Here is a 24,987-nt window from a genome sequence, read left to right on the forward strand (position 1 = left end):
TCCAAAAACAAAGAAATACAACACCACTTCCTTTCAGGGCCTATCCGAAAGAGAATCCAGTACCTCTTGGTCGGGAATATCTGAATAGGACGAACCGGCCTCTCTTAGATGCCTTCTCAGTTTAAAAACAATATTATTTTAATTTGATCTTATTTACAAAGAGGAGGATTGGAATCCATTTACTATATCATTTCTAAAACTATTACAACCATTATTTGCAAATCAACATATTTAAATTCAAAACCATATAAGATTAAGATTATGAGAAATGATATTTTGACCTCCTTTTACACGCCTTTGTTTGCATTTTAAAAAAAATAAATGCAATTCCATCACCGTCGTGTGTCTTTTCCTAAAAATGAATTTTTTTTTTCAGTAAAAAGACAAACAAAAGGGAGTGGAAATGCTGGGAAAGTGGGTGGAAATGTCATTTCCCTAATATTATATACAAAGAGTTTTTAGACTATGCAAAATGGCCCTAATACTTTTTGCATGAACTAACATCCTACATCTGTATAACTTCCTCGTGGCTAATATGAAGTGGGCCTCACGGAACTTTTTTGAAAAATAGTGCACTTCAGGCGGGCGAACCATAGATTTTTTTTTTGGGAGGGGGGAATGGTGTATGGATCGATTGTAAAATGTCCTATAGGTTGATACTAAACTGTTTTTTTTTTTTGGGAAATGTTATCAGCCCTACTATATTTTAATGAGGGCACTCCTCACTTTATTCAAAGTACGGTATGTCCCGCACCATAGGATGATCCAAACTGTCCATTATATGGGCCACAGACTAAATAGGTCGTGCCCCAAAAATCATTTCCATAGGTTGATCCTAACCCTCTGATCTGAATGTTAGAAGGTTGATCCTAACCCTCTATAGATCGGAGTGTTAAGATCAAACTATGGAAATAATTTTTGGGGCACGACCTATTTAGACAGTGGCCCATCTAATGGACGGTTTGGATCATCCTATAGTGCTGGCCATACCGTACTTTGAATAAAGTGAGGAGTGCCCTCATCAAAATATAGTAGTGCTGATAACATTTCCCTTTTTTTTCTGCATAACTGCTTAATTCCTCACCAGTTTTAAATATAACGGGAAAAAAGTGGGCCCCGCGTATTTGAACGGTACATAGATGGACTGGATAAATGTTTACATGTAATGGGTTTAAGACGGATATATCCAGCTTGGGTTGGGCCGGGCCGGTATCTGCTGTAATGTGGGTTGGGTTTAGTAGAGCCTCTCTAGCCCACATTTAAAAATTTAGACCGGAGCTATACTCGGGGGTATACCCTTACCCGAGTAAAACTAGGCCCCAACTTTCTCATCTTCAAATTAATAGATATTTGAAGGAAGCAACCAAATTTGGAAAGAACATCTATCAATTTCCCAAACTCTGTAATTATTAATCACACCTTCAACAAATAGTATACGAATCTCTCTAATCCATCACTGGTCTGACTCCATCGCTTCCATAGTAGTAAAAAAATATTTAGAAATGAAAGTTGGTTACAAGGGGAAAAACTAAAAGCTGAACCTGGAGCCCATAAGAAGTTGCAAAAAGTGGAAGCCATGCTCACATTCAACTCCCTGAAAGGGGCAATGCCCATGCCAGTGCTGCTGAAAATTCCCTCGTTTGAAAAGAAATGGATATAATGCATGGTAGTAATATAGTCTAATCAGAGTGATTACGGCAAGAGGGTCGTCAGCTGTGTGCTAAATACATCACCCAGAGCTCCGCGGACATCCATCTGAAATAAAAAAAAAGAAAAAAGAGCTTCACAACAGCACAGATTACTATCAAACAGGTGCGTGTGTGAATGTAATGCCCACGCTTTTCTATTCTTTACAAGCAGTTTCATTGTCAGGTAACAAGATCACACAAATTTAAAAACAAAAAGGTCCGTCACATTTCCAACAGGCATGTAGCGGCGCACGGATCAACAGGGCTTTTAGGTCAAAACCATAATTTATTTATTTTCAACTCTTGATGGTTCTTAAATATTAATTATATATACAGCTCCAATTTGCTTGTAGTAGACTAGTAGTCCAGCTGCAGTGTTCTGTATTTTATACTCATACGAAAATTTCAATGGCAATAGATATTTTTCAATATCATCATAAAACTTTAAGAACTCTTCACATGTAATACGGCTCTTTGCGTCACAGCCATTTTGTCCAGCCATGTTTGCATGAAGTCATGAACTATAGCCCGTGGCTTGTATCATGTGTAAATGAAAGTTTTAGGTGTTGGTTTTGGTAGGTGTTTCAGTTATGATGGAAATAGAAATATATCAGTTTTGAATGAAAATTTCGATGAAAATCTCATAAAATTATGGAAATGTATGGAAACATATGCAAGTGATGGATGCCGTACATGCTATAAAATCATCATATAAGCAAACAGAACTACGCAATGGTTCAACAAGATCAAGCACATAGTGACATGGGATGCCGTACATGTATGATAAGTCAATATGTACCATCTTTCACACGTAATTCATATAAATAATTATACATAATAGATACATTACATGTCACATGAAATTCATATAAATATAATTGTGTAACACGGTATATTATACCAGTATACCACTAATACGCTTGTGGTGTTTGTTTTCAAGATGTGTTTCGGTCTCGAAATGCATTTCGATGAGATCGAAATAAAAATATTTTGGTCGTTTTGTGCCGATTTCAGTGAAAATTTAAAACCATGGTGTAAATATCAAATTGGAACCTGGATGTGCAATTACCAAAAAGTAATATAATTCCTCTGCAACTTTGGAAGTGACTTCTGTCTAAGCTAAGGTAAAACCTCCCCCAAGCAACCTGGCAGCTTCCCTGGACATCGAGTGGTGCTTGTTAGTACACATTCTACCAGAGGTTCTATTCTAGTCAACGGGTAGACTGGGTCCCCTTGGGAATTAGCTTGTTGCCCTATAAATCTGTACATTGACTATGTTATGCAATAAAGATTATCTGCTTTCCTCTCCATTTCCTATGCTCCTTTGCCTTGTGTGCTTGTGAACTTGCTTCCCTCTGTGCTTGCTTTGCAAGTTAAAATAAAGCCCTACGAAGTTACTTGGCTAACTTGCCTTATCGAGGGACGTGTCGCGCAGACCTAGTCGTGAGACTAAAGGCCCGTGAGAGTTCATATCAGAGCCAAAGTTCTCATACCGAAGAAGCAACGACCACTTACGTCAGAGGAGGGCGAAAGGCGGATGTGGAGCACAACTTACACTTCCCCCAAAGTCCAGTTCAGTTCTAAGAGAACCTGAGCAAATTGAAGCCACAACACAGTGACCAACCATGAAGGAATGACTTACTAGTCTAAAAGCGAGGGTAGAAGTAGCAGAGCGTGAGCAGTACAATTTACTTAAGTCAATTGAGACTAACGGCGATTAGGTGAATTTACTCATGAGGACCCTCGGAAATGGCATGGGTGGAAATAGTAAGGGTCATGCTAATAAAGTTTGGGTGTCGGAACCCCGATGCTTCGAGTGTGCCCGTGACGCATAGAAACTACAGAAGTTGCGGTTCGACATGGAACATTACTTAAAGGAGGCCAAAGTTGCACCAGCCACTATGTACCTCACCAAGGATGCCAAATTGTGGTGGTGAACTCTATGAGGACATCCAAGAAGACCAGTGTGTGATAAACACAAGGGAGGACCTGAAGGCCCAGTTCTTGCCCAAGAATGAAGCGTTCATTGCTAAAGGCCCACTTCAATCCTGTCATTGCAGCTAAGGCCATATGCCTGTACAATTTATAGATACTTCAAACCCCATGAAATTCATGATTAAGAGAGGATTAGGACTCCTAAAGCACATCCAAATCAAGTTGCAAATCCCAATTCCTGCCCTACTAGGGCTCCTATCAACTTAAGACGTTTTCATGGAATTTCCCTCTAAAAACAAAATTCTTTAACAATAAGGATCCTACCAATAGTAACAAGAAAAGTGTCAAATGACTTAGATGCCCAAATTACTTAAGGTTTTTGAAATAAAGATACGGGTCCCATTTTAAATACCGACAATGTAAAGATAACAAGTGATCACTTCAAAAAAATGTAAAGATATCAAGTGATATTGGTGAGAAAAGACGGTGGTACTCCTTTTATAACTTAAGGGACTTGAAAGACATCTAAATGAAACTTAAAATTAGAATATGAGCCCGCCCATTGCTTGAAAAGATTTGACCCCGTCGAATATAATGATTGGCATGACAATGGGAGTTTTCAACTAAAATCTTCGCCCGTGCCGAATATTGTTGTTCTTTTTAACGGATTAAGTAATTCCAACATGCAAGTAGCTTTCGGCAGTCATGTTGTTGGTTTGAAGTAGTGTAATCACCAGGTGCACTTTAGATGAATTCCTCACAACGTGTCAGCTTTGATAGAAAGAAACTTAAATCCTCTGCTTCATTAAATCTGTAGACATTTGCTCCTGCATTCGCAATTTAGTAGTAAAAAATTGTGAGAGGTCCAATTACTATGATTGGTGACTCCGTTGGGTGTATATCGACAGAAGTATCTTCTTGGATTTGTCTTTTTCTTATAGTTGCCATGCATGTTCTTCCCCATGAGTATGCCGAATGATTCACCTCTTCCCAGAATGTTGAATAATGCCTGTTGTACTTATGATCCCCAAACAGTATACATGGGCTAACTTCGTCTACAAATAACTCTAAAGGATGATGATCATTTTCTGAATCCTAAATTAACATGAGCTAGCCACATTATCAGAGTTGTTGTTGAACACCAGTACGGCTCTCATTCAATTCTGTAAGATAAGTGACTGTTGCGGTGTCAATCCTCATAAAAGCTTCGATCTGGATGACTGAAGATAAATGCCTCTTGTATACTTGCTTTGCCAAGTGCATTCATTTAGTTTTTCTAGATCTTTAGGCAATCAAATAATTCCATCTCGCCTCTCAAATCGTTCTAATTCGTATAATTATACATTCCTGAAAAGTCTCCAAAGCAAACTTTTTCAAAAATTGATCCCTTGTATCAATCCAGCAAATGGCAGGTGATTTTCCCTTCTTCTTTTTTTCTGCTTCAGTTTTGGCCACAACTCTAAGGCATACCTGGTCAAAGTTATCCTTGTAATGCAAATCATTTGGTAATTGCTCAGATCATATTAACATAAACATGTCTACAACGATTCTACTGGATCAAGACATTCCCATTCATAAACTCCATAAAACCATGGTATGTCCGCAATCCTCAGAGTATTTTGATTACGGTCCATAGGCTCGGATCCTCCCTTCATAATTTGCTATTCCGATAAGGCATTCAAACCTAGGCGCTAATACCAAATTGATGTGAATCAAACCAAAGAAGAGAAGAAAGAGGGGAAAGAATGTAGAAAGAAAAACCGAGAGAAAAGTGGGGAAAGGGACCACAGTCCTGCCCTAGAAGTAAAGGAAAAGAGGAGAAAGGAGGGAGCAATGGCAACAGGTGTTAGATTCAAATAGTCGATAGAGCTAGTGGAGAAAGAAAAGAGACAGAAGAGAAAGAAACGGAGAGATATAAATGGTTGGCAACCAAGCTTGGAAGAATAAACTCAATTTTCTTCAATCATATTATCGTAGCTAACATAATAGGCCTGTAAAATATATAGATCCCTCAAACCCTACAGAATTTGTGATTAAGGAAGGATTAGGACTCTTAAATCTCACCCAAATCAAGTAGCAAACCCCAAGTCCTACTACTACGACTCCTATCAACTTAAGACTTCACATATAGGCATATGCCTATGAAAAAAAGGCGCATGCCTTTCAAGCATGCAATAAAAAGGCGTCGTTTTTACCACACTTTCTTGTCTTTCTTCCTCTAACACCTATTAATGTTTTCGTTAGGTTAAGCGTGGTCAAATAAGATCCATTTGAAAATCTAAAATTTGTTTTTACAGTGTTTAGAGGGTTTGGAGATTTTAAAGATTTTTTCCCTACATCTTATTTTTGAGATTTTTTCCCCATCTGTTCAACAGAATACAAAAAACAGACACTTCTGGTTGTTTTCTTTCATCAAAATGAAGCTAATGATGGTGGATTAGTTTGAGATTATGCACTTCTTCACCTAGTGAGTAAAAATATCTAATGGTGATGGATTGGTTATGATTTTGTGTATTTGTGTTTTTGATGTGAGGAATTGGGGAATGCACTGTGACTCTAATCGCTAACTGTATAATTTATATTATTTGGTTTGTAACTTGGTAACGTTAGTAAGAAATGAAGAACATATGTTTTAGAGAATGTTTAGTAAAATTTTTTTTGGTATTTTCATACAATTTTTAATTTATTTATATTATAATTTTCAAAAATCAGAAGATTCACGAGGATTACTCTTCAAGCCTAAAAACATTGACACCAGCTGGCCACAATAGTTGATTTGAGACACGCGGGGACAAACCAAAGGTTTGTCTGCCTTAACGGTGAACCACTCATTTATTCCTAGTATCCTTCAAACTCCAAGGACATGTCAACATAGTTGCAATCACTAGATGTATCAATTTTAGAATTTTTCGCTATCTTGGTTCAATTCTACATAAGGAAGGAGAGATTGAAGAGGATGTTAACCATAGAATAAGAGCAGATTGGTTGAAGTGGAAGCTTGCCTCAAGAGTTGCGTGATCGTATCTCTACCAAGTTAAAGGGAAAGTTTTATAAGACATCTATGAGGCCAGCCATGTTGTACGGCTCAGAATGTTGGGCCACCAAGAAGCAACATGTGCATAAGATGAGTGTAGCGGAGATGCAAATGGTTAGATGGATGTGCGGCCACACAAGGCTAGATAGAATTAAAAATGAAGACATTCGTAAAAAGGTGGGGGTGGCTCCAATTGAGGAGAAGATGAGAGAGCACCGCTTAAGATGGTTTGGACATATCCAACGTAGGCCTTTGGATGCTCCGGTGAGAAGAGGCGACTCGTGCCAAGTTGATGGAGTAAAAAGAGGTAGGGGCAGTCCAAAAACAACTTGGGTAGAAACATTGAAGAAAGACTTGATAGCTAGGAACATAATAGAGAACTTGACCTTGGATAGGATAGAATGGAAGAAAATGATCCACGTAGAAGAACCCAACTAGAACTAGGATTAGAGCCGGGTAGATTCATTTTACCTTCTTCATGAATTTTTTCTAAAGGATACATTTAGCCGACTCCAACTAGTTTGGGGCAAAGGCTTTGTTGAATTGAGTTGAGTATTATGCTTCACAGCCACCATGGTTTTAATTTCGGCCAAATGCACTGAAATGGCCGAAAGATTTCAATTTCAGCCATAAATTTAAATTTCGGTCTGAAATTTCAGATTTCCCCAACCGAAACCGAAATTTTGCGAAATCCAAAATTTTGCAATCGAAAAATTGATTTTTATTTTATTTTTTTAAATTTAGTTTAGTCACACAACATAGGCTGGTGGTGTTGGATATATGCATTAAACATTGGAAGAAAAAAGATAGAGATGTTAGACATCCGAGGATTAGGTGGTGGAATCTCAAAGGGGAAAAAATAAATATGTTTAAGGATAGACTACTTAAAGAAGGACCTTGGAGTCGTGACAAAGGGACTAATATTATGTGGAATAAGATGTCTAGTTATATCAGGAAAGTGGCTAAAGAGGTACTTGGAGAATCTAGAGGGAGTATGTCGTCGTCTAAAGATACGTGGTGGTGAAGTGAGGAGGTCCAAAAGGCGATTAGGTCTAAAAGGGGGTGTTTTAAATGTTTGCAGACCTGTAGAAATGAGGAGAACATTGAGAAGTACAATTTGGCTACAAAAGAAGCTAAGAAGGCAATAAGGGGAGCTAGAGGCAAGGCCTATGAGGATTTGTACCACATGTTAGGGACGAAAGAGGGTGAAAAAGATGTTTACAAGCTTGCTAAGATGAGAGAAAGGAAGAGCAGGGACTTAAATCATATAAAATGTATCAAAGACGAGAATCAAAGATTGTTAGTAAAAGAAAATGAGGTTAAAGAAAGGTGGAGAAGCTACTTCGATAAGTTGTTTAACAGAGACCCCGTAGCGAATTTGGGAGAACTTGATAACTCTTCTGATGATACAAACCGGAGGTTTGTCTGTAGAATCCGAGCATCAGAGGTAAGAGTAGCTATGAAAAAGATGAAATTAGTTGAGGCTATGGGGCCTGACGGTATTCCTATTGAGACTTGGAGATGCTTGGGTGATGTGAGTTTGGTTTGGTTAACTATACTATTTAATAATATTTTGAAGACTACGAAGATGCCTGATGAGTGGAGCATAGGGCTAGCAATTTAACCCAGAAAATCGGGGATCCGCCCCGTTCGGAGTGGGGATTCCCCAATCTAGCGCTGGGATGGGGCGGGGACGGGGATTTAAAAAATTCCCCGGTGCGGAGACGGGACGAGGAGGAACTTGGCCCCGCCCCGATTCATTACTAGTACCTTGCATCATAAAAAATAATTTATTTAAAATTTGAAGATCTATCAAATGATCATTTAATTTCCCAAAGGCTTTCACGAGCAAATTAATGAAGAAAAGACGACTGAGGTTGTGCAAATATCATTTTCCATAAAAATATGCTTACGATTTAAGTTTGTCTTATATTCTATAAGTAAGTAGTTCTCACATTTCTTATTTCATTGGGGGGAATTGTATGGGGATTTTTTCCCTGGCGGGGATGGGGATTAGATTTCCCCCGCGGGGCGGGGACGAGGATTCTCCGCAATCCCCGAAGTGGGGACGGGGAATGCAACATCCGGCCCTGCCCCGTTGCCAGCCCTAGTGGAGGAAGAGTACATTAGTACCTATTTACAAGAATAGAGGGGATATCCAGAGTTGCACCAATTACTGAGGAATTAAGCTAATGAGTCACATCAATTTGGCTTCATGCCCGGACGATCGACTATGGAAGCTATCTTCTTGATTAGGAGGTTAATGGAGACATTTAGAGAAAATAAAAAGGACCTTCATATGGTTTTCATTGATTTGGAGAAAGTATGATAGGGGTTCCCAGGAGTGTTATGTGGTAGGTCCTTGAAAGGAAAAAAGTACCTACTAAATATGTTGATATGATTAAGGATATGTACGATGGAGCAGTAACTAGTGTCAGAACTACGGATGGCACATCCAGTGAGTTTCCAATTACAATAGGATTGCACTAAGGATTAGCTCTAAGCCCTTATCTTTTTACTCTAGTTATGGATCAACTTACGGCGGGTATCCAAGACGAGGTGCCGTGGTGTATGATATTTGCAGATGACATAGTATTAATTGATGAAACCAAAGCAGGAGTTAATGCTAAGTTAGAGTTATGGAGAACTACTTTGGAATCCAATGGTTTAGACTGAGCAAGACTAAGACAGAGTATATGGAGTGCAACTTTAGGAATGTAAGGAGGCAAGGCGAGGATGTAATAAATATGACTGGACAGGAGGTACCTAAGTGGGATATCTTTCGCTATCTTGGTTCAATCCTACATTAGGAAGTTGAGATTGAAGAGGATGTTAACCACAGAATAAGAGTAGGTTGGTTGAAGTGGAAGCATGCTTCAGGAGTTCTGTGCGAACGTAAAATTCCTACCAAGTTGGAGGGAAAGTTTTATAAGACAGCTGTGAGGCCAGCCATGCTGTACGGCTAAGAATGTTGGGCCACCAAGAAGCGGCATGTGCATACGGTGAGTGTAGCGGAGATGCGAATGCTTAGATGGATGTGTGGCCACATAAGGTTAGGTCGAATTAAAAATGAAGACATTTGTAAAAAGGTGGGGGTGGCACCAATTGAGAAGAAGATGAGAGAGCACCGCTTAAGATGGCTTGGGCATATCCAACGTAGGCCTTTGGATGCTCCAATGAGAAGAAGTGACTCGTGCTAAGTTGATGGAGTAAAAAGACGTAGGGGTAGTAGACCGAAAACTTGGGTAGAAACAGTGAGGAAAGACTTGAGAGCTAGGAACATAACAGAGAACATGAACTTGGATAGGATAGAATGAAAGAAAATGATCCATGTAGATGAACCTAACTAGTGTCAGGATTAGACTAAGTCAATTTGAACTGGGTAGATCCGTTCACTTTCTTCGTGAAGATTTTCTAAAGGATTCATTAGCCGACCCCAACTAGTTTGGGACAAAGGCTTAGTTGAGTTGAGTTGAGTATAATTCTGAAATTTCGGCCAAATTTTGGGAATTAATAAAATAATACTTTTTTTATTACCAGAGTTGGCCGAAATTTTGGGATTTTGGCTGAAATTTCCGAAACCTAAACCCAAATTTAAATCCATGATTTCAGCTGCCACCGAAACTAATTTAGTTGGATTCGGAAAATTACAAGATTTTGCCTGAAATTTCAGTATTTCGTTCATATTTCAGTCTAAATATGAGAACCATGCAACTTTTCATATATTAAAAAAAAAAAAAAAATTTCTATCGAAATGTCGAGATTTCAACAGAGGCCCAGACAAAAATCAACTCCACTCGCAAAAAAGAGCAGAACAACAGGATTCCTTCAAGATATTTAAAAAAAAAACGACAAAAAAATTAAAAAGAGAAGCCAGTGGTGAGAAATCTTACCTGGATTTCGGTCATGATTTCATATTGAAATGTTTCCGTGATTTTATAAGATTTCGGTCACAATTTGGTACCAAAACCGAAATGTTTCTGTTTCGTTGATGACCGAAACCGACACCAAAATTTAAAACCTTGGCTGCAACTCTGACCATACTAGTTTCTTTTAGGATTAAGCCTCACACCTTCCACTCTAAAAACATTGGCGGCAGTTAGCCATACTAGTTGGTTTAGAACATGTGGCAACAAACAAAAGGTGTGTTCACCTCAAGGGTGAACCACTCATTTATTATTAGTATTGCTCAAGTTCTAAGCACATGTCAACACAGCTACAATCACTAGATGTAAAAGTTTTATGTCAAAGGTTACCTATGCTAAATGAGGATGTAAACCAAACATCCCAAAACTTCAGGTTGATTACATAAAAATCCTAAAGATAGTGGCCAAGCCCATATCATTTTCAACCAGTGTTTCAAAATGCGGCCAAAGCAAATCCTAGTCGACTCGGCACAACACAGTCGTGTACTCAGTTGATGCGGCTGAGTACTCCGTTGACGCAGTCATAACTAGGGAGAGAGTCAAAGGAGTTTTGATTGACTTCGTTGGGCAAAACATGGACTTGGACAAGAACACGGCCGAGGTAAAAGAGAGTTGACTCAGGGGAGTCCAAGATGACACCGGAGAGTTTTAAAATTATGTTCTCATCACAACCAAGGATGGATCTACTAAAGATCTTCTTTTGAAGAGAAAGTACATAATGAAATGGCTCTGACAAAGAAAATAATATAGCCGCTCATTTATGTTGGGAATCTAAGAGCATGAGCTAATACTAGCAATGCATACTACTTAGTGGTGTTTTAGTAACTGGCTAGTAATTGGAGTTTTTTTTCTTTTTTCTTATCAATTAATTGGAAATTAGATGCAAAAGGTGTATTAAGTGACTCAGTGTTTTAAAACTTGATCGAGTAATAGGCAAAGCTGATTCATCTTACTTAGGACAAGGGTCGAGTTTTAGGTGCAACTCTGTTTTTGAAATCCGGAAATAACTCAATCAAGTACTTTAAAAACTAATTCAGTACCAACCGTGGTGTTCCATGGCATATTCGAGTTTTCACACTTTCTTAAGAGAAAAAAAATCAACTGTTTCTTATAGATATTGCTCATGCTCTGAGTTGACTATGTAGGCATCTCCACAGCAATAATTCTCAGTATATGAGCTTCATGTTCCTGTAAGAATTTAAAACACTGCCATGCTAGTAAAATAATAATTGTTCTTCATTGCTGCCAACCTTATACGTGTTGATTTAGTTGAGCCAATCATGCATGCTTAGAATAGCCAATCATGGATGCTCAGAATAAAAATAAGTCATGATTGTATGGTTCTCCTTTACATGAAATCTAGTCTAGGATATAAAAATTGAAGAATTACTGGCAGCAAGGTAATAGATAAAATTTTGAGGAACAAAAGAATTACCTGATCACAGCACACTAGTTTAGTAATCAACGGATAGAATTCTCTAAGATGTCTTCGGAATATCTGACTATTCATGAGGCACATACCTTTAAGAACCTGAATGAGCAAAATAGTTATTGTTCTTTGCAAACCAAAACCAAGCAAATCTATTAAAATCCTAGAAGCGCAGAGAATATAGAGCGGACCATCAATGGCTAACAGCTACAATATTAATAGACCCTATATATTCATATAAGAAAAGGGAATAGTTAATTTCTACTGTTGTTGTCTCTCTCCTTGATCACTTCTTCCTCCATGACCCCTAGCACTGGGAGAGCAAATACTCTAAAGAGTGGCCAAGGCAACAATTGCAAAGCTTTGACATAATTTAAGGACACGTAAGCTGCAGGGGCCATACCCACTAAAAAATTGTCCTATTACATCGGAATCAGAGGACTGTGCACATTCAGAGTACATACAGGGTTGCATGGTGACATAAACACATGTCGAAACAAATACAGAGAATGAACTGGTAGCCACATAGTGGACCAAGATAATAACAGGACACTCCCATGGAATTATATTGTCACAACCAAGTGATAAGTTCATGTCACCTCCAACCCTATCCATGAAAACACTAAAAAATAGAAGTATATTGTCATTTTGGCCAAGAAAAGGTAGTTGACAAGTCAATCACTACACCTTTTGTTATATCTGAATATCAACTTGTTGATATTGTCACCGACGCATCGAAACCAACTTAGAGATATGCTTCACAAGCCTGCCATAATTGACATAACACACATATACACACATACATATAGATGCACTAGCTTAAAGGACATTTGAGATGTATATATCAGGGAAGCAGGATTCTTCCCTGAGAGTGGGGAACTGCGATTCCCCAGTTCACGAATCCGAAACGACAATCTTCCCGAATCCCCAAAAACTGGGAATCCTGGTTCGGATTCGCCGGAAACCCGATTCCCACTTTCGAGAATCGCGGTTTTTGATTCCCTAGAAACATGATTCCCACTTTTGGGAATTGCAGTTTAGTGTTATGTGAAATACGATTCCCCGAAGATTCCTTGGCGATTCCCAACTCCCAAACGATTCCCGACGACTCCCCGGCAAATCTCCGATGACTCTCCGGCGATTTCACGATTCCCGCTTCCGACCATTCCGAGAGCCTTCGGTTCCCGCTGGATTCCTGCTCTAGCAACCTTGGTATATATTCTTTCTTTATCAATGTGTTGCAAGAAGAATTTAGCCATTTTTGTAATTATATTTTATGCCAATAAGAGAGAAGTGCCGCACAATTAGTCATAATATCATATTTAGAAATTTCTCTTCTGTCTCTTCCCTTCTTCCTCCATTCTTCTACAGTACTTACATTAAATGTCCAAATATTAGTGTCCTTGTGGCAATGTAATATGTTAGAAATAACACAGAATCATGACACATCTCATTAAGGGTAGTTTAATAACTTCATATTAAAACTATTGTATGGACGTTTTATAACAAAAATGATAGACACCCCCCCTGCCCCCAACCACCACACAAATTTCATCTCGTCTCCTCTCTTTTGAGAATCAGAGTTTCGGTTGATCATGATTCATGGGCAGTTATTTTCAATCCAAGAGAAGTACACACTCTTTTCTCCTCTTTGAAACCCTAGATCCCTGGTTATTTGCTTGTACTCTTCAAATCCCTAGACACTGTCTTTGAATATTTATCTTCTTTTTGTAGAGTCCAAATTTGATTCTTTATCTTCTTCGAATCCTATTAAGTCTTCTCTAAATCATATCGTCTTTTTATTCAAAACCCTAACCTTCGAATACCTAAATTTCTCATCTACTGAAACCACAATTTATCATCCTCCAAAACCCTAACTTACCAATCTCCGCACACAAAATCTTATTCTTCATCTTCCAATACTCTCAGACCCAAGTCCAGCTTCAAAAAATGCCCTATTTGCAATTTTAAAAATGCGGATTTGATGCGGAACGCGGCCAAGAAAAATCCTTGTCGACTCGGCGCGGATGCAGCCAAGAATGCGGTTGACAAGGTCATAACTTGGGAGAGTCATAGGATTTTATTGACTCTGTAGGGCAAAACGAGGAACATGGATGTGGTGCAATGCGGAACGCGGCAGAGGTAAAAAGGAGTCGACTCGGGCGAGTTCCTTGCCGAGTCAAGGAGTTTTTAAACACTGCTTCAAACAACCCAATACCCTTTTTCGCACCTTCAAACAACCTAAAACCTTTTTCCCCACCTTCACACATTTTGAAACCCAAAACCATCTTCTAAACCCTATTTCCCATTCCGTCAATAAAAAAAATAAAGAGAAAAGTACGGAATGTGGGCTGATGTTTGGAGAAATTACGAATTGTGGGCACCATGTAAAACAAGAACGAAACACGGGCTAATCTTCAAATTCGGGTGGGAAAATGACCCCAATACCCTTCTGACACCATCAGGACCAAGGTGGAGTCCTCGTATGTCGGTCCTTCTGACATGATATCAATCATCCTCGTATGTTGGTCCATGGTACTTGCATCATTCCGTTTGTAGATTCCTTCTTCTTGTATCAGTATTGTGCCGGTGGCGTATCTGCATTATACCGGTGGCGTATCCATTTTCCTTTTTGGTGGCACACAGTTTTTGTACCGTTGGAGTACGTATGTTGTAACTAGCTGTATTGTACCACCCACGTAGCGTACCGGTAGCGTATATCTCGGGTACCGGTGGCGTACCTATCAAGAAATAACGACCTGGTTGGAAAGGGCACCATCATAATGAGGCGTCGTTCCAGGAGGCGGGTAAACTCGAACCGTCACCAAATTACGTCTATTTATTTGTGCCTTGGGTTCTTCTCCCCCATCCCATTCGAACCGTCCCCAACTACTGCAAGTCTGCAACTCTCTTCTCTCAACAATGGCGCAAGACCTCGATCTTTCTACACCAGGGCTCTTTGAGGCTCTAGTAGTGGACGTGGACTCCTCGCCGGAGGCTGATCCTGCAGTTACGGAAGAAGAGATTAAAGAAGAAACCCTTGAACTCTCAGCCCTTCCTCCTCCGGTGTCCGGAAACAAGCCAGAGAAAGGTTCCTCGAAATCTCGCACTCCATCCCCGGACACGTGCGAGATGTACTCCAAGAAGCGCCTCCGAACCTTTGCTGGAAACTTCCAACGATTGGTGAGACGCGCCAAGACTTGGGGTCTGGAGTTCGCCACCGAGTTCCTTCAACTGGGGGATAAGGTGTGTGACCTCCAGATAGGTGGGTGCTGGTCCTTCACAGGCGGAGGTTCCTCCCGAGGCAGACCTTGCAGAGTGATTTTCTTCACTCGGATTTGTCGGACCCAGATCTCGTTATCGAGGAGGCGAGAACTCCTTCTCTGGAAATCTTCCCTAAGGATCCGAAAACACCTTTTTGCCAGTTGTATAGGAGTTTCAGTTGCTACTATCAACCTTTTGTTTTCTGTTTACTTTTATTTTCTATTCAATACAAATGTTTAGAAAGCTGACTGTTAGAAGATGTGTAGTAGTAGATGACTGTTTGTTCAAACCCGTGTATAGGTGATTGATTAATCAATACCATTCTTCTTTGTTCTGTTAATGTCGTCAAGGCCCAGTCCATTTGATATGAACTTGTGGTTACATCATAAATGAAGTATCTGATGCAAAATGTCCGCGATTTTCCACCAAATAATTTTTGGTTAAAAAACCAAACCAGATTCAATACCTAGATACTGGGTAAATTTAATAAATGGTACGCCACCGGAATATACGGTACGCCATCGGAATATAAGGGATGCCACCGGAATATATGGTACGAACTTAGAACCTCACTAAAATGATTTGTTCATCAAGAGTTGGGACAATGTCTCTGTATTTAGGGACATAACGGCCCCAGAAATTGAAAGCAGGGTTGAATAGACAGTAGAGATGAAATGAAAGAGTTCGAATGAAGAAAATGGTGAATACTGAGAGATGGCAGTATCAGTAAAAGACGCCACCGTTCCAGTTCAATGTCCACGTGTCGTGTATCCAACCTTCTATGCGTATTGGCGACGGCCAAGATTTTAACGAACCGAAGTTACTCTGGGTTGAAAGGGAAATTTCAAATCCAAACCAAACCAGCTGTCAAGAAAGGCGCCACCGTTCGGAAAAGTTTTTTTACGATGTGTCAAGCATCCTTCCGTCTGGAGTTATTTCCGACAGCCAGGATCCAAAAGAACCCATGCTTCTGTCGGTTCAAATACACATTCAGACGAACCTAAAGAAGCCTCGTGCAGTGCGCCAACGGATGTGGTGTGGTATTTATGGCACCCACGTAGCGTACCGATGGCGTATATCCCTTGCACTGATGGCGTACCTATTGAGAATTAATGACCTGATTGGAAAGGGCATCATCATTAAGAGGCGTCGTTCCAGTTGGCGGCAAACCCGAACCGTCACCAAATTACGTCTATTTATTTGTGCCTTGGGTTCTTCTCTCTCATCCCATTCGAATCGTCCCCAACTACTGGGTAAATCTGCAACTCTCTTCTCTCAACAATGGCTGAGGGACGGCGCGAAACTAAATATGACCTCTCCTTCCCGCCAGGATTCCCTTTCGTGGATGTGGAAGCTTTGCCGGACAGTAACTACCTCCGGATGTTCTTTGGAGAGCCGGTGGCCAAGAGGACACGCCTGGCTGAGAGTTCCAATCCCCCTCCTCCCACTCCTCCGATAACCAGGGTCGCCACCCTCGAGGATGGCTCCGAGGCTTGTCCCAAGGCGGATGAACTTTAGATTGTATATATAACTTTTTCGTTTGTTTTAACTTTTAATATAATATATGAACTTTTTGTTACATGAGAAATGAGTGTTAGTATGATGATAGAAAATGTCTGTCTCGGTAAATTATTCCATGAGTGTTAGTATTGTCTAGGTAAATTCCATGAGTGAGTGTTAGTATTATAGAGAATGTGGGTAAATTACATCAAAAATGAGTGTTTCCAGAATTATAAAAAAATTATCGGGTGGCAAACGCCGGCATTTTTAAATAACGGCGGCGTTTCTAATGGGACGCCAACGTTACAAATTAAAAACCCCGGCGTATTGGCTGATAAAGTTCGCTAGCAAAATAGAACTATCAGTTTTGAATTAATTACGCTGGTGTTAAAATAAGGATTTCAGTCTCCTAGGTTTGTGCACATCAGTGGCATATTTGTTGTTGTCTAGCACGGATCAAATATTGTTGTGCTTTTTCTTATCTTTATTAGATTAACTCTTCACATGCTGGGTTAAGAAGATGGGTTAGGGTTACTTTTATGGTATATAGGAGTGTTCGCTAGTGATTTGCTACCGGTTAATGAACTCCCGTTCATGTAATAGCAAAATATTGTTTAGGAATGACAATGTATGATGAACGATAATTTGGTAGAAATAGGCATGTACATTAACAATGTTTGATGATCCGTTTCTCTAAATTACAGTAGGGGGCGGGAAAATCGTTGCCCTAACAGAATACATGCAGATACCCTTGATTCATCCTATACCTACATTTTCCACAAACCCCGGCCAAAAATTGATTGCATAGGTTGCGTCTTATATGAGGTATCTCGTCGGCCGTGAAGGAAAAGTCACAGTCCCTCAGTAGGCACTCCATGTACTTCATCACAAATACCCCACAATCAAATCTGCACGCACAGATGTGGTACGCATGATTAATTTTCAGTAGGGGAGATCATAGAGAGAATCGTTTAAATAGACTCACTCGTTGCGCTGCAAGGTTGCTTTATTGCAATCATAATTGGCCACTCTTCGGGATTTTTTCCGCGGGTTATTAATTATATCTCAAAAACTTTCACCTGTGCCGACATTGATTATATATAATGTTAGTATGGTTTTTTCCAACTAAATTGGGAAGCAATATATGATTAATCATAGAGAGCACTTACAGCACTCTCTATAGGTTGGGTGCCTTCTAAGCCCAATGAGTTGAACTTTATGAATGCATTGCATTCCATATCTACCATAAGAAGAACCCAATAGACTCCGGTGCATATCGGAAGAAGTATTCGTTTGATGTCATTAATGGGAATGCGGTCTAACCCGTCTAAGCCCCTGAGGTATGGTGCTAGAGATGGCATGGTCAGGGGGTTGGCTTGATTTAGCTTTGCCTGCATTTACAAGGTAGTAATTATAAAAACCATGGAATGGATAATTATAAAACTCATTAGAAGGCAATCAATGGTGGCTTTCACCTACCGCAAGGCGGCACCGAAGGTAATGCACCGACCCTTACCATGTGCTCCGCTTTCATCCATTCGATTAAGCTGCTCACCATAAACATCAATGACCTACACAGAAAATTGGCCGGCATAAGTCAAGGATCAACCACTACATTTATTGCTAGGAAGGTGTTCAGTAGGCTCACCGAATCTATAACAAGCCCGTTTAATTTATAAAGGGTCATAAGATGGCTCTGCGTTAGAAAATCCTTTTCTCCATCTACTATTGTTTCCCTATAACAGACAAGAGAGCAGCTCAATCGACGTACATGAATTAGCAATATCTCATTCAAAGATTAACTGCATTGAAATAGAAAGACATGGGATTTTTAGTTCTTCCTTACCCTTCACCTAGTGCCAAAAAGGCGTCCAACTTATCGTCTCGACTGGACTCATGGATCTGCAGCCCTCAAACACTATTGTTCTATCGGACCGATCAATAACATTTGCATCCATTTGTATAATACTGACACGGTTAAGTTGGGCTTGCCCTTCTTTATTAAGCACATTTACTTCCCTAGCTAGCTCCCTTAGCTTCCGATCATATTCTTGATATTGTGACTTGACTGTCTGTAGCTCTCCCTTCATCGCCAAAGTCTCTGCTTCGACAGCTTTCCTTAGCAACCTCTCATGTAACAGCTCTTGATGAAGGACATACACAATGTCGTCCGCTGGTTCCTGTTGGACGAGACTATCATCAGCTTCATCCGTAGTATCGCCACCTTTATGCGCAACGGAAGCAAGGGTCATAAGATTGTCAAGGACCGTTATAGGGTTCGATTAATCTGCTTTGCCTTGGTTATCTTCAGGAACTCGAACAACATTGGTCTGTCACAATAACAGATGTGTGTTGAAAATCTCGATGTATAGAAGGATGAAATGTATATAATATCGGTGACGATAATACATTACCGGGTCCATGGAAGGCATAAACCTAACCTCATCCGGAGTCGGTGCTAGAACCCTGATGACCTAGGCATTTTGCAAGCAACTGCTGAGACGAAATAAAAGATGCAGATGACATGCACATTAAATTAACTAATTATTGTGATGTCTCATCTGGGAGTCACCCAACTGCATCTCCTTCACCAATGTAAACATTCGTTTATGCTCAATCCTCCTGCTGTGTACAGTACCTTTCCATTTAAATATTCGTGGGATCGCTTCAGCGTGATTGCAACGCAATAGATTAGTGTGCTCAAACAACCATACCTGAGGTAATGTGGATATACGTTTTACAGTTTTCAAGTAAGACCTTACAATTGTACTGTTGGATTTGCCAGAATGTAATGCGTTATCTGAAGGACAATTAAGCACCCGGTGAGATGACCTTTGCCAGTTGCACTTCTATTTATAGATTGAAGAAGGTAATCGTAGACAGCATATGCCCATGCAAAATTTGATATGTTTTGTAGATTGTCTACAAAAGGGAAAAACGACGCGTCCACCTTGTGGTCTGTCTAATTAAAGAGAAATGTACTGAACAAGAGCAACAACAGAAGTTTAACAACCAAATCAATATTGTCCTCCTTATCGCTGCCTACTAAACTTTTGATTTTGTCACATATTTCGTCTGCTTTTACAGATGGTTTGCTAAATATCCATGCAGGCACATTTGCACTGCGACTACGTCTCATCGGTATTCTTTCGCCACTGATATTTAGGCCTAATACTAATGCAACGTCTGATACATGAAACAAAACTAACTGACCACCTAATTTAATCGAATTACTCTCACAGTCCCACAAACCTAGTAGCATTGATAGGATCTCGTGCAGTGGAGGATCCAAAAAGGAGGTTTACCTCCCTGGCTGCCCCTACTGTGTGCAGGTAAGAGTGAAAACCATAGGGGTAAAATGCATATCTACTTTTATACACTCTCCCTCACATGTTTATTTCTTATTAAAAGGTCTGGCTATACGAGCACCTGACGACCTATACCAGTGCTAACAACAAATATCCCAGATTCCTCATATGGGAAGAAACAAAATCTAAACGCAAACCAGCCAATCTACTGGAGATGGTGAGAGGGCTGTAGGATGACGAGGTATAATAATAAAACTCTGTTATTTATTATCTTATTTCGTTCTACCAGCTACCTAATTTCGAATTCTGAGTAATTGTCTCTCTATTAGGTGCGACTGGAGATAGTTCCAGATGATTGTGAGCTCCATCTACTTACAACTCCCGAAAAGCAGGTAAGCATATAATGAAAGATAATATATGTTGTTCATTATGCCGTTTGGTATTTAAGCAATGAAAAATAAGCAAACACTTGCTTGATGGTGCAGGCAGATGCGGACTGCCTTCCCGAGGAAAGGGAAGATGGGCAACAGTCGGTTGAGATGGAGATGGAATTGCCTGAAGCCGTCCAGCATGTGGTTGAGCCGGAAATCGAAATGTCAGAAGACGGCGAAGAGGTCGTTGACTCACAAATTGAATCATCAGAAGAGGGGGATGTCAGTACAAGATTTACGATCCAACACAGAACGTCGTGGGCAGAGAAGAAACTGACATATGACCTACTTGATCCCCACTCTCAGGATAAAGTTATCTCTGATTACTTCAGCAGCGAATTCGAGTATGTAATTTAGAACCATAACACAATTTATTTACTCTGTTCCATAGTGCATACAATAAACACTTTGATTCTTTCTTCAGTAAGACTCTACAAATTACCAATAGAAGTCACTGCTCAAAGGAGGAGCTGAGGACATTGTATCATCCTGAGGGTCTAGTGCACAGCTCGGCAAGTACCCACCTTAGTAAGAGCTTACATATATATCGCCGAGGCATATTTCGAATAATTTATCTCATTTAGCTATAAATCTCATTCCCTTGAAGGTGATAAATGTGTACTCCGATCTTTCTATATCCAAGACAGCGGACAAACGATGTGTATGCCTCCCTACCTATGTCTCAGTAAGTTCTGGACCTGAACGCTTTAGCATTACCATAGCCTCTGTTTTTATCCCATGCTTATGCGTTGCCCTTTAATTGCCATGCTTTTTAGGAGCTTGTGAAGCATGGTAAGGAAGATGCGACCATCATCAATTCCTTCCTATGCGATATGAATGGGGTGGACAGAATCCCGGGAAACACTGGATATTATTAATGGTCAGTATGAACAAAGGAAAAAATATAATGTATGATTGACTGGCCAGAGCTCATTGTAGGAAGCTTGCAAGGGGAATGGTAGGTTTCTTGCCTAGTGATATTCCATAGTTCGGTGGATGGATTTTCTCAATAATCTCTGCGTGCAGATTACTTTCTTTAGGAGGGTTCTAAAAAGATTTCAACCTGAGGCGGATACGTAAGAAGATATCGTCGAAACAAGAAGACCAAAGCAAGAAAACTCGTGAGTACTCCTCGTGCACCGTTAAGACAATATCCTCTTCATCTATTTTCAGGTGCAGGTTACATAATATCAACCACTAAAATTTGTATTGCTAGGTTCGATTGTGGGATGTTCGTCATCGAGTTCATAAAAGCTCTGTGCCAGTACAAACAAATCGAGTTCACTAAGGTACTAATTCTTAGAAGCATACAAAGAAACTACTCATTAGTCGTGTCGTCAAGGCCAAAATCCATTTGATATTAAGTTCTGATTACATCACAACCCATCTGGAAATTAAGACGACGTAATTAATATCACAATCCATTTCATATTGGTGGCACTGCACCTCGAATCATACGGAACCTGCAAACAATTAAGTTCTTCAACTACAATCAAAATCACACCTAACATAACTACCCAACCCATCTCAAGGAATGGTAGTTTTACTCTTCCTCACTAGTGGGGCAGTGAGGAGTTAAAATTTATCTGGGAAGGTTACAGAATGTAACACAAACTACTAATTCCCGGTGGCGTTCTTTACCTATTCGGTGGCATACAATACACCTTTCAAAAGGGTATGCCAACGGAATCGCTATCGGAAATTAATATAACGCCGGCGCTATATATTAGCGCCACAAGAGAATTACACAACGCCAGCGTCATATCAGTACGCCACCGGAAACGCCAGCGCTATCGAATTTACCCAGTTAATGAGGCAAGGTGGAACTGATAATGCCACAGCAAACACCACCAGAAATGTCAGCGCTATCGAATTTACCTAGTTAATAATGCAGGGTGGAATCGATAGCACCACCGGAAACGCCACCTGGCGCTATCGAATTTACCCTGTTAATGAGGCAAGGTCGAATCGATAGCGCTACTGCTACCGTATCGCCACCGGAAACACCATCACTATCGAATTTACTAGCTTTTTATAGAAAGTCGAATCGATAACACCACCAGAACACGATAGCGCCACCGGTATTATGATCACAAAGGTAAGATAAGAAAGGTGATTCGAAAACGCCACGAGTAGGTTATAACGCCACTGTTATTTTAGTGTTTTCTTCACATGACCATTTAATCTAGAAAATGACGTTACTTCGGTGGGGTCCCCACCGTTTGTTTCCAGATATCACGTTACTTACTAACATGGAACATGAAATAACTGTAGAAACGAATGGGGGGAGAGGATTTGATGAACGGAGGGAGTTTGATGAACAAATGCAAGGGTGGGACGGTATTGGTTTAAATTTTTAGTAACACCGGCGGTAATAGTAAAAGACGCCACCGTTCCATGTAGATGTCCACGAGTTGTGGATCTGATTGTCTATGCATATTGGCGACGACGGAGATTTAAACGAACCCAAGGGACTCTGGGTTCAAATGGAAATTTTGAATCCAAACCAAACCAGCTGTAAATAAAGGCGCCACCGTTCGAAAAAGTTTATTTACGACGTGTCAAGCATCCTTCTGTCTGCAGTTATTTCCGACGGCCAGGATCCAAACGAACCCAAGCTTCTGTCGGTTCAAATATACATTCAGACGAACCGAACGAAACCTCGTGCAGTGCGCCAAACATAAATGGGGGTGAGATGCATTAAATACAGGGGGTTTTCCCTCCGAAGAAACTAATAAAATAATGTAAAAGTGAATGATGAGGACCAACATCCCAGGACTACTGATGGTGTCAGAAGGGTATTGGGGTCATTTTCCCACCCGATTTTGAAGATTAGCCCGTGTTTCGTTCTTGTTTTAAAAGGTGCCCGCAATCCATAATTTCTCCAAACATCAGCCCGCATTCCGTACTTTTCTCAAAAATAAAACCCTACCTCCCTTTCCCCACATTTGAACAGCATATATCCCCCATCCAATCATTTGGCTATTTTCAAATCCCAATCTTTCTCACTTTTTTTACTCTACCTTTAGTACCTCTTCTCTATCTTTTTTCCCATAACTTTCTCAACTAGTTATAATTAAATTATCCCATGATAACTTCTCTACAACAACCAGATCACTCCTATTGCTTGTGCCCAAGACATATTTGATCACCTTGTGTACCTCTTCTCTATCTTCTTTCCCATAACTTTCTCTACTAGTTATAATTAAATTATCCCATGATAACTTCTCTAGAGCAACCAGATCACTCCTATTGCTTGTGCCCAAGACATATTTGATCACGTAAATGTCGGTTACAACAAGCAGATCACTCATTTTTTTCTTTTCTTTTTTGAAAAAACAATTCCATTTAAAACGTCTAAAACACATTTTTACAAGTTTTTTCCAATTTTATTCCTCTCTTCTTTCTTAATAACATATTTGCTATCAAGGGGATAATATGCTCCCTCGGGCGACCTCTGACCCTCGACGAAATCCAAAGCAATCTACAAAGATCCTCGATCTTATTCTCCGAGGAATTTTCTACATGGTTCCTCTATTTTCAAGTCCTCTCAAGGTGCGTATTCTCTGCTACTTTGATACATTGTTTCCTTTCCCTCTATTTGGATTTTTGTTATCGATCCAAACGCATGTAAATTAGGGTTTCTTTTGAGTTCTCTATTTAGATATAAGGTTTAGGGTGTTATGGAACCCGAGAGGAATACTCAAAACATCATTGCATCGAGTTCAAATTCAGGGTGCTTTGCTTCGCAAGTCACACACTCCAATTTCTAAATCGGAGACGGAATGCCCGAGCATCTGAGAACAACAGTGAAGTGATCTTTGTTGGTGTTTTTTTTTATCTCCGTTGGTGTTGTTCAACCTTATTGGTAAGTCAGAATAAGAATAACTTTATGTCGCAAGGTGGTCATTGAAACTATTCCAGTGACTTCTGATAGGTCATTTATGCTAATAATATGAAGATGCGGCTGAATGGTGATTGCCTTGTATCATTTTTCTCAAAAAAGTTCGGAATGAAAAGGGAGAAAACAACTTTGGGTCTCTTTGGATGCCAAATTGGCTACTTCTCTTTGGGAGTATTTTATCTCTGCCATTTTATGGATGTTTCCCCCTTTTACACATGCACATTTTGTCTCGAACCCTCAACTCCTTAATACACTTGATACTTTTTGGATAATAACTTGGCACCAATTGCAAGCTTACGAAGAGACAAATCCAATCTGAGACATTTCTAGATATCTTGATTTTTCAGAAGGAGTAACTTTGTGAGTGAACATTTAAGTGATTTATATATTGTTTTATAGCTCATTGAGAGACCCTCATCAATTGCTAGAGTTTTTTTTTCAAGTTTCTATGATTTCAGGACTTAAAAGTAGCTGGATGAACATTACAGTTTTAATTATTTTGGTTTCTAATTTCAGCTTTAAAAATCATTGTGTATTTAAGTACTGACAACTGGAGCAGTTTCTATTT

The 24,987-nt window shown here is 39.9% G+C and overlaps 1 protein-coding gene and 1 long non-coding RNA gene across 4 annotated transcripts in view; both read right to left on the reverse strand.

Annotated features, from left to right (window-relative positions):
* Nucleotides 1–1,381: 1,381 nt before the first annotated feature.
* Nucleotides 1,382–24,987, reverse strand: part of ATMIN7 (HOPM interactor 7) — a 63,021-nt gene continuing 39,415 nt past the window's right edge. For all 3 annotated transcript variants that reach the window (XM_077358361.1, XM_077358359.1, XM_077358360.1), the window contains exons 34-35: nt 12,019–12,114; nt 1,382–1,755 (exon numbers count right to left, since the gene is read on the reverse strand). In XM_077358361.1, the coding sequence (XP_077214476.1) occupies nt 1,693–1,755; nt 12,019–12,114 (159 nt within the window). In that variant the 3' untranslated portion in view covers nt 1,382–1,692. The remainder of the gene's footprint in view (nt 1,756–12,018; nt 12,115–24,987) is intronic.
* LOC143851820 (uncharacterized) lies at nt 17,546–21,034 on the reverse strand. Its single transcript, XR_013236518.1, has 6 exons — nt 18,623–21,034; nt 18,425–18,512; nt 18,256–18,347; nt 17,946–18,167; nt 17,762–17,855; nt 17,546–17,684 (listed from the first exon to the last, which is right to left on the reverse strand). It is a non-coding gene; the product is annotated as an uncharacterized LOC143851820 (long non-coding RNA).

Source organism: Tasmannia lanceolata, unplaced genomic scaffold (assembly GCF_043159265.1).
Source record: "Tasmannia lanceolata isolate RefF3 unplaced genomic scaffold, GAP_Taslan_0.1 ptg000018l, whole genome shotgun sequence".
Lineage (NCBI taxonomy): Eukaryota > Viridiplantae > Streptophyta > Magnoliopsida > Canellales > Winteraceae > Tasmannia > Tasmannia lanceolata.